The sequence below is a fragment of the Hippocampus comes genome, unplaced genomic scaffold (assembly GCF_001891065.2).
Source record: "Hippocampus comes isolate QL1 unplaced genomic scaffold, H_comes_QL1_v1.1 scaffold7, whole genome shotgun sequence".
Classification (NCBI taxonomy): domain Eukaryota; kingdom Metazoa; phylum Chordata; class Actinopteri; order Syngnathiformes; family Syngnathidae; genus Hippocampus; species Hippocampus comes.
The window spans coordinates 5676433-5687308 of NW_017842060.1; the positions used below are offsets into that span (position 1 = coordinate 5676433).

The following is a 10876-nucleotide window of genomic DNA, read 5'->3' on the forward strand; positions in this document are numbered from 1 at the left end:
TTTTTACAAAAACAATACAATCGGGGTGGGGGGGGGGCAAGTGCCGTGATGTCATGGGAGTGACAGAAGAAGAACATTTGCACATGTAAGTTTTGACATCTTGGGTATAGTTCCCCTTTAAGAGGCTTAACGTATGTTGATCTGGAAATATATCACCAACAGTCGTCTTTCTTAATGTGACGTTGGCATTTTATTGTCTAATGGCATAATTTACGGGCTACAAAAAAAAATTCTACCGTCCCCGTGGTCGACTGGTTAGCGCGTCGGCCTCACAGTGCAGAGGTGCACTGTTCGATTCTGGCTGCAGCGTTCCTGTGTGGAGTTGGCATCTCCCACATTCCAAAAACATGTGTGGCAGGTTAATGGAGCACTTTAAATTTTCCCGTAGGTGTGAGTGCCAGCGTGGATGGTTGTTCACTTATGTGCGCCCTGCGATTAGTTGGCAGGGTGTACACTGCCTAGTGTCTGAAGACAGCTGGGATAACGCCCTGCAATTAGTTGGCAGGGTGTACACTGCCTCGTGTCTGAAGAAAGCTGGGATAGGCTGCAGCATCCCCTGCCACCCTCGTGAGGATAAGCAAGTCAGAAAAATGGGATAGGCTGCAGCATCCCCCGCCACCCTCGTGAGGATAAGCAAGTCAGAAAAATGGATGGATGGAAAAATCGACAGCGCATACTTGTGGTTTGGCACCCGCATATTCACAGGATTTTTTTTTTCTTCCCCATTTTGCACCTCCATTCACACAGAGACGAACAACCATCCACGCTTACACCCACACCTAGGGACAATTTAGAGTGTTCCATTAACTTGCCATGCATGTTTTTAGAATGTGAGAGGAAACCTGAGTACCCAGAGAAAACCCACACAGGCACGGTGAGAACATGCAAACTCCATACAGGGAGGCCGAATCAATTTTACACCTATTTATGCATATTTAATGCTTATCAGGTGTAATTTTTTGGGTGTAATTTTTTCCGCCCCAATGCATTGCAAAGGGTGTCAATCATATGCTATGACTAACAACGGGAGTAATCGATGATGGTAACTTGCTCACGTTTTGTCGCGTCTTCTCGATGCTTTATTTTCTTGTGCTTATGTACGCTTGAGTGTCTTTGCGTCGAGTCGGTCAATTTCATTTGTGGCCTGTGGCTTTCAGTATTGCCGTCATTAAATCTTTTTGAAACGTTTGACCAGGTGTAACTTAACCCTTTCAGGGACAACGGTTACTACATTGGACAACTTATCCTGTTATCGGGTTACAGGTTGTCATTATTGGTGCATGAAAGCGTTAAGATAAAGGGAGGTGCTAGCTGGCCAATAGTGGACGCTAGCGTGCATGAAATAAGACTTAAAAGCGACTCCAGTTTTTGTTTGAATTGTTTGATAATCAATATAAATAGTTAAGGATGAGTAAAGCTGTCTGATTTGTGGCATATTTCCGCCCAGGGTTATTTTATTTATTTATCCATCCATTGATTTGTTTTTACCTAAAGAATGTCACTCTTCTTTAATCTAAGAGATAGGAATATGCTGCGCCTCGCTCTGAATGCAGCTCGACGACAAGCCTCTCACCTTGAGGCCAACGTCACCTCCATTTGACCTAAACCCTTTTCACACTGCACTTAGCAGGGCACAGCATGCCATTGCGAACCGCCTCCTTCCAGCAAAATACAATTGATCTTTTGAATGTCTTTATGGGACTTGTCTCGCAAGTTGCTCCATCCTTTGCAATCATCATGGCAACACAAAGCTGCAGGAGAAAGTTACATCATGTCAAGGTGCGGTCTACTTTTCATCCAAATATGGGCACACTGGATACCGGGGCGCTGTCGTTTTTCTGCCCAGGGTAAAAAGGGCTGTCGTGGTTGAAGACAATTAGGAAATGGCGGAAGAGATAGTGAATAAGTCAAGGAAGTCAATTTTACAATTATTACGGAATCATTATGACACCGTTTGAGAGGATAATGTACGAAGTGTGTTCACTGGGGTTGTAATAATTTTGGATTTTTCAGTATAGTTGGCTTTTATTTCATTTTGAATTTTGTTGTTTAATTTCAGTTAGTTTTAATTAGTTTCCCAGAGCAGGTTTATGGCAGTTTTTATTAAGTTGTTTTTTTTTTTAAATGCTTAATTTAGTTTTTATTGGTTTCAGTATTAGTTTTAGTTTTTCAAAATATGTAGAGTATTTGAGGACTGATTCTAACAATTCTGTAATGAAGCAACGTCAATTTTCAAATGACTGACCTTCCTTGTTCTGTATGGACATAAAGCAATACCGAAATAGAGTATTTACATTTAAAATGAACCTTGAAAAATTATGTTTGATATTAAATGAATTAAAATATTCAACATTTCAACATTTTTGGGACCCGCCAATGCTTTTAAAAGCATTTTCTTTTTGTTTAATTTTATTTCGGTCATGAAAATTATTTTTACAGTTTTGATTTGAGTTATGTTACATTTGGTATGAACGCGCACCATCTTGATCAGCCGAGCAGACGGCACAATTAATCCAGCGGCCCAAAGAGGATGCTTTTTCAAAGGCTGATATTGGGGGTCAAAAATCAGAGCAAAAATGGAACAAAGAGCCACGTTTTTAATTTACTTTTACTGTTTTATTTAGCATAGTTCTCTTTTTTTGCCAGTCACTGCAATTCTTTGTTTGAGTTCCTCTTTGTCGTCTTCCTTCATAAGATAGCTAACTCGCAATGACCTAATACGACTAACTGTCTCACACTGACTCTCTTACCCTAATTAGTCATTCCACTATTGCCCCACACTTTCGTGTGTGTGTGTGTGTGTGTGTGTGTGTGTGTGTGTGTGTGTGTTTGTGTGTGTGTGTGAGACCTTTGGCTTAGTTACACTTGTTTTACTCGCATGCTTTTTAATTATTGGATTTTGTTTTATGTTTGTATGTTTTATATTTTCCAATTGTTTTTTTTTTTCCCCTTGGGCTGCAAACTTGGAACGACATAACTAGTTCGTCATTATCACTGTATCCATGCACTGCATTGAATTACGTAGTCCAATCAAATGGTATAAGTAATTCAACTACTATTTTATATGTAATGCTTGGTTTGGACCCACTCATTTTTTTGTGGAACATATATTTCAACTTATCGCATTATTTAATATTGCCATGAATTATATTACTTCTTTTGAAATTATGCAAATAAAAGCTAGAGACTAATAAATGCCTTATGCCTAATAGATGCTTGGTGCTCTCTGGTGAGGGCCACTAATGTGAGGAAAGATGCAAAATGGAAGACCAACGTTAAATAATTCAATTTTAAGGCATTGTTGCCACATTATTTTGCGAGACTTCTCACAGACCGTTTCGGCAAGTGTCCTGCACATGACCCAAACAATAAAGCAGCATCTTCAGCGTTGGGGCTCGCGAATTAGAGACCCCGGGTACGAAAGAAAATACAGTTAATGGATACAAAGAATAACAGCTTTTAATGTTGCAATAAAAACACGGCTCTTACATTTGCTTTAATTTGCTCATGTTGGCTGGGAACGAAAGCTTATTAGTCTTCATAGCTGAAATGCCATGGCCTGTTTCTTCCTTTGGCTGCCGAGCACTTTGAAATGCCAGTGGGTGGGGCGACGTCGCAAGCAAGCTCTTGGCTCTTGAAGTCTCCAAACTGCCCAAGGCGGCGAGCTTTGAAAGCATCTGCCAAAGTAATCATCGATTCATTGCTAACGATCAGCTATCCTCTCACTTCCTGCAGATGTATGACGGTCATTTTTGTACAACGGGGCCGAGAGAATATCATCACTTATTGCTCTTTCATTGCGAGCAGCAGTTATTCCGAGCTCGACACAACCGCAGGGAGTGCCAGCAGAAGATGTAGCGGCTGACATTGTTTCCCCAGTAGTCAAAGTATTGGACCTGTGCAGCTTGGCCCGGCTGTGGCTATTGTGTGTGTGTGTGTGTGCGCGCGTGTGTGTTGGATTCACTTTTTACACTTTATATTACAGACTCATTCAAATGGAATACATTTGGTTGATTGGACATGATTTGGAAAGGCACACACCTGTCTATACCGTATAAGGTCCCATACATGACAGAAAGAGCACTAACCAAGCACGACGTCAAAGGAATTTTCTCTCGACTTCCGAGACAGAATAGACTCTCTGTCAGAGCCCCGGCGGTCTTCTGTGGAGAGAGGAGAACCTTCCGGAAGAACAACCATCTCTGCAGGACTCCACCGATCAGGCCTCAGTGGTAGAGGTGGTAGAGTGGTCAGACGGAAGCCACTCCTGGAGTTTGAAATAGGCACCTGAAGGACTCTCAAATCATGTGAAAGAAAATTCTCGGGTCTGATGAGACAAAGTTTGAATTCTTTGGCACGTTAGGATGAAACCGGGCACAACTCATCACCTGACCAAAACCATCCTTACAGTTTAGCATGGTGTTGGTAGCATCACGCTGTGAGGTTGGTTTTCATCCGGAACTGGGCGACTCGTCAGGATTGAGGGAAAGATGAATGCAATAATTTACAAAGACGTCCCGAATGAGAACCTGCCCCAGAGTGCTCAGGACCTCAGACTGGGGCGAAGGTTTATCTTCCAACAGGACGACGACCCTAAGCACACAGCCAAACCTTTTGGTCATTCAGATGTCTTGTTTTGTTTATTTATAATACATTTGCTTAAATGTGTGGGTGTCTATCTATCTATCTATCTAGCTAGCTATGTGAGTGCTAATTACGTGCTGCTTATTCACAACACATTGTTTCACATGTGAAGCGGAGTCATGAAATATAATAAGCAGTTTATAATGGTGAGGGAGGAATTAGCCTATTCTGTCACGAAGACTTTGGATTAAAGCGTACGCACACATGCCAGCGCTGTGCCAACAAATCTGGTCAAACTGGTTTGAATGAGGCTTCAAAGACAGCAGAGGAGAATAAATGGGAAAGGTGAATAAAGTTAACTAACTGAAAAAACAATGGCATTAATTCATCCAACTGTGTTTGATAGCCAATCGAAATGACTGTTACTTTTTGTAAATTGTATGAGCAGTAAAGTTCGGTGTCCGCAGAGTAATTAACAATAAATTATTAAGACTTGTCATTCAAAACGTGTTTCTTACAAAACCAATTAACTAATGTAACTAATCACTTACTCATCTTTACCTTTGCTTTTGGGCCTATTAAAAGCTCTGATAAGATTCTGGGGGATCATCACATACCTGTAAATGAGATTCCTATTAAGTCATTCACGAGTACCTGTGGTGATGTTCAATTGAGCGGCATTTTTTCACTAATGATGTCTTAGGTCCTTCTAGCTTTTTGCAAAATAGTTTTAACCAGTTTCAGAACAATCACCAAATCTCTTAATAAAAATTGGACAATAGTTAAAAATTTACTTGCCACTACTTTCCACTTTGTTAAACAAAAGCTCAAATTTTTGGGGTTAAATACAAAGAGTGTAAAAATCTAAGTTTTTTGTTTTTTGGGGGGGCGGGAGTGTAACCAAAGGAGCGATCATTTCAGATTAACAGGTGACGGTAAAGCGCTGACAATTTGTGACCTGAGAAGATGCAGAGCCATCGGATGAAGTGATTCGTTTCACCGCTATGTGGCAGTAATAAAAGCAGACAACGAAACGGAGTTTACCGAAGAAGATAATCAGCCAATCACATTTCAATGTTTGACCGGTGTATTCGCAGCCTCATCAACAGTGTGAAAATCATCCTCTTTCAAAATGGATAGAATGTTTTATTCAATGCTTTTTTAAAAAAGCGTCGGGTGACCGAATGACCGAATTGAACTTTTCGTTTTTTGGATAGACACGTTAAAAAAAGCGCCCTTTCGTCACCGTTGTGACCCACAGAGCGTCCCCAAGTCAATATGTCATGGTCGTGGCTCAGGACGTGCCGTTGGTACCTGAACCGGACGGTCACTCTCGGGGACTTTCATTGCTCCGCTTCCGCCACAAAACGGCGGACGAAACGCCTGCCTGACTGCGCTTTCAGCAGACGACACGCCACGACGGCTGGGGGCGATGTACGGGTGAGGTTCGCCCCAAGTCCGACAGGTAAGGTCGGTCCAAACCCTGAGGTAAAAAAATGCTAGTGAGCTGCTGCGAGGTCTGTCGTAGTAGGAATATGACATCTTCTAATTATTAGCTTTATAAACGTAAACGTTTTTACAGCATTCTCGTTTTTTAAAAAAGTTGTTACTGAAAATGTTTTCCAATGTTTGTTTTTTCGTGAGTCTTCATTAACTTTATTAATTTTAGTGTTTTTGTGTGACTTTATTTCCTTGTATGTACTGGGCTGCTATTTTTCGTATATTGTCACATTTTAGGACGTCTTACCGGTAAATTTGACATTATTGTGACTCGTTGTGACTTTCGGCGTGTATTGTGAGGGTTGCCCTTGGCACAGTTGTTACTGATAGATTAGGCCCTTTGGCTCATAAGTAGATTGATGACTTGAGTTAGTTCCGTTGTGCCACTGTGACCTTTTTTCTGTTTTCTTTTTCTAGGCAATAAATACCCTGAGATAATCACTTTAATGTCTTGTTCTTTGCAGGTTTCTTGCACCTTGGAGGTCTTCGCACGGCTCTCTACAATTACATCTTTGCCAAAAAGTATGGCGGGGCGTTTGTCCTGCGTCTGGAGGACACTGATCAAAGCAGGCTGGTACCAGGGGCTGCTGAGGTCATAGAAGAAATGTTAGAGTGGGCAGGTAGGACAAAAGTGTGATGTCAGCAAGACATAAAACATGTTTCAAGGCTGATTTTGTACTCTAGGTATACCTCCAGATGAGAGTCCAGGCCGAGGCGGGCCGCTGGGTCCGTACCTTCAGTCAAAAAGATTGGAGCTTTATAGACAGGCAGCCTCACAGATGGTGGACGGAGGCCACGCTTACCACTGTTTCTGCAGCCCTCAAAGGCTGGAGCTGCTCAAAAAAGAAGCCCTGAGGACAGGACAGACTCCCAGGTTATACTGTAGCTCTATCACGTCATTCTCACCGACTCACAACAGGACACAACGTATCTTTGGCATTTCCGGTATTTGACTTTTTCCCTCCTCAGGTATGACAACCGGTGTCGACACCTTCGAGGTGAGCAGGTCCAGGAAAAGCTGGCCCAGGCAGCGCCCCATGTCATTCGGTTCCGTCTCGAGGAGGGAGTGGAGTCCTTTCAGGATCTCATCTTTGGGTGGAATCGTCACGAGGTGGCACAGGTAGAGCACTCGGTTACAGTTTTAGACACATCGGTAGTGATGACTTGTCACTTTTTCAAGGATAATCACCCTAAATTGCAGTAAGTTTACACTTTGAACACTAAACTTTTCAAATGGCCTCATTGGCTGACCACCATTTTTTTTTCTCAAAACATAATAGAAAAAAAAATTACAATTTCATAGATAAAGTATCACTATTGCAGGTGGAGGGTGACCCCGTGGTTATAAAGGCAGACGGTTTCCCCACCTACCACCTCGCTAACATAGTAGACGATCACCACATGAGGATCAGCCATGTACTTCGGGGCTCCGAGTGGCTAATCTCCACATCCAAGCACCTCCTTATGTACCGGGCCCTCGGATGGCAGCCGCCCGCCTTCGGACACCTGCCACTGCTGACCAACAAGGACGGCAGCAAACTATCCAAGAGGCAGGGGGACATATTCATCCAGAAATTCCAGAGAGATGGCGTCCTGCCGGAGGCTCTTCTGGACATCACCACCAACTGCGGCTCGGGATTCAGCAGTGAGTGGTAAATTGTTAAGTGGGGCGTGTGCTTGCGTCACCTTTACAGTAATCATGCGGTACCAACGAATTTGAATTGTGCCTGGTAGGCAATCGAGTGGGACGAACAATAGATGAGCTGATATCCGAGTTTAACCCTTCCAAGATCACAACGCATTCTGCTCTGCTTGACCTTGAAAAGCTTCCAGAGTTCAACAAGTGAGTTACTCTTGGTTTATTAGTTACAAAAAAGTCTTAAACAACACCAAAACTTTCATTCTTTGTCTTCATATTCAGTTTTTCTTTTCCATCATTTAAAACAAACAGTTCCTTGGCGTCTTACTAAAAGGTCCCTGACATTCTATCAAAATATTAAAAAAAGATGAAGAATTTCACCACACTTGAAATTATTATTGAAGGGGCTCTTCTTCCAATTCTGAAAAGAAAGCCAATCAAGAAGAGACAGAGGGGAGAGAAAGCCTGACATTTTCACTCTTGAATGCAGCACTTCCTCACCAAGCCACAAATTACATGTCACTTGGTGTGTGTAGATCCGGTGCATGCAGTGAACCGATTGCCAAACACAAGCACAACCAGAAGTAGCGATGTGTGATATATGCTTATGTTTTTTGTGTTATAAAGGAATATGTTATTTACATATTTATTTATTTATTTTTATTGTGTTTTATGTTTGATTTGTATTGACATACAGCACTTTGCTTTGAGTTGAATTTTAGTTCAATATTAAACATTTAGGGAGATCCAGTTTACACACACACATCCCTCATTGACATGTAGCATATAAGAGATGACAAAATGAGGGGGCATTGCAAACAGTCACAATCGTATCTTTTTTTTTTTTCCTCCCCCAGAATCCACCTGCAGCATCATATTGAAGATGAGCAGCAATGTAATCTTCTGATAAAGGATCTTCAGGAACAAATCAGACAGGCCTACATTTCTGAGATCCAGGATGAAGACGTCCTGCATGATGATTATATCAGGCGGGTTCTACACTTACGAAAGGTAACCTGTTTGTTCTTGCCATACGATCTTGCTGACCACCACCACAAGATAAAATGTTCAACTTGTGTCTGTTCCGCAAAGTTGGTTTTCCAGTCATATTGAAATTATTCTCTACCTCTCTGCAGGGTCACATATCCTCTCTGCGGGAGCTAGTAAGTCCTGTTTACTCGTACCTATGGGTGCGTCCTTCCTTTTCCAGTCAACAGGTGGCAGCACTCTCCACGGAGGCCCGGCAGATCGCCACAATGGCGCTTAAGTATGCGCTTTTAATAGCAAGCTCACCTAGGAGTAGCACTACTCTCGCAAAGTGACGCGAATATCTTTTCAGATTAGCAGAAGAACGAGGAGAGGCAGCTGCCGTGGATCAAATTAGCAAAGATTTGAAGACGCTGGCCAAGCAGACCAAGAGTACCAAATACAGAGACGTGATGAGGCTTTTACGGTTGACTCTCAGCGGACTGCAGGTAAATTAACACGTTTGTACAAAACATAGATATGTTAGTTTTGCTATTTTTTTTTGTTCTTGCCATGGCTTGAAAGGAGACATCCTTTCCACCATTTTCTCTCCTGCTTATACTCATTATGTGTCCCGAGTGAGCTCCAGTGGAGCCTGCTGACTTCAAGCAAGAGGCGGGGTACACTCTGGACTGGTTCCGAGTCAATTGCAGGGCACACATAGACAAATCAACATTCACACTCAGATTCACAACTGAGGACAATTGAAAATGACCAATAAACCTAACATCATTTTTGGAATGTGGAAACTAATTTTGTTTGTTCCTAGCTCACACTTATTGCGACCTGAGTCTGCAGTAAACAGTGCGGGTAGGAAAATACAGTTGAAAAAAAGAAAGAAAAAAAAAGAATATTGGCAATGTACTGACCCGTAAAAAGTGGTCCGCGATATAGCAAGGGGTGACTGTATGCTTATACAGACACTTAAAAGTCTAGTTCCCATTCAAGGTTGCCCTTAGATAACGCATTTCTGATGACAATCATAGAATTCCTACCCTTACTCAGCTGCCAGAGTGACAAAACGCAAAGAGGAAGTGGATTTTTAATTGATTATGTTTGGTATTCATGTTTTCATTTGCTTTTTCCTGGCCTTACAGCAAGGACCCAGCGTCGTGGAAATGATGGTGGCTTTGGGGCCTGCGGAGACCATCCATCGATTGCAGAAGCTTCTTCTGCTTGATGAGACCAGTTAGCTATTCCGGAACAGCCACAAGGTCCTTTCTCCAGGATGAGACTTTGGCGTCAGAGCTTTTGACTGACGCTGACTGTGACGCAAGCAAACCAAATTGCTGATTGAAGTAGCAAAGTTGTCATCTTTCACGTGCAACAGTGAACTCGTGTGTTTGCAATTTGCCGCGGCTTGTTTACAGTAGTCAGTCACGAGTGTATACAAATTGCAGTTTTGAAGCTGTAAGATATAATCAGGAATGGAGCTGCCTTTGCCCGAAACCAACAAAGGAACTAAAAGGAGCATGTGACTAGTGTGTGAGTAGTATTGGCAGATGAGGTGGCTCGGGCATCTCATCAGGAGGCCTCCTGGGCGCCTCCCGTCGGGAGGAGGCCACGGGGACGACTCAACACACTGGACTCGACAGACTGTCTCCTGGTTGGTTTGGGAACGTCTCCGAATCCCCTGGAAGAGCTGGACGAAGTGGCTGTGGAGAGGGAAGTCTGAGCTTCTTACACAAGCTGCTGCCCCGTGATGTGATCTCAGATAATCGGAAGAAAACGGATGGATGGATGTGGACTGTATGCAGTGACTTAATTGGGTTTTTTTTTGCATCTTCCTTGTGTGCTTCCTTTCATGTCCCCTCCCTCCTTTTTTCATCTATTCTTCTTATTTTTATCCTTCCTTTCATACATTCTTGGTTACCTCTTCTCCTTTCCTCCATTCTGTCCTTCATCCGCCCCTCTTTCCTTCCTTCCTTCATTTCATACATCCACCCCTAATTCTTAACATCCCTTCCTTTCTTCTGTCCTTTCATTCCTTCCTCACTTTTCCATCATTTTTTTTTATTCCTGCCTTCTCTCTTCCTTCTGACCTATCACCCTTACTTTAATCATCCTTGGTTCCTTCCTTGCTACCATCCTCCCTCCCTTCTTTCTGTAAATTTCCCCATTGCGGGA

At 42.7% G+C, this 10876-nt stretch overlaps 1 protein-coding gene across 1 annotated transcript; it reads left to right on the top strand.

Annotated features, from left to right (window-relative positions):
- Window positions 1-5643: 5643 nt before the first annotated feature.
- Window positions 5644-10498, top strand: ears2 (glutamyl-tRNA synthetase 2, mitochondrial). The gene is made up of 10 exons (XM_019861896.1): window positions 5644-6049; window positions 6549-6704; window positions 6769-6958; window positions 7054-7204; window positions 7408-7729; window positions 7819-7927; window positions 8581-8734; window positions 8860-8990; window positions 9063-9198; window positions 9847-10498. Exons 1-10 carry the CDS (start codon window positions 5863-5865, stop codon window positions 9940-9942), a joined length of 1632 nt encoding a protein of 543 aa, XP_019717455.1. The 5' UTR covers window positions 5644-5862; the 3' UTR covers window positions 9943-10498.
- Window positions 10499-10876: the final 378 nt, after the last annotated feature.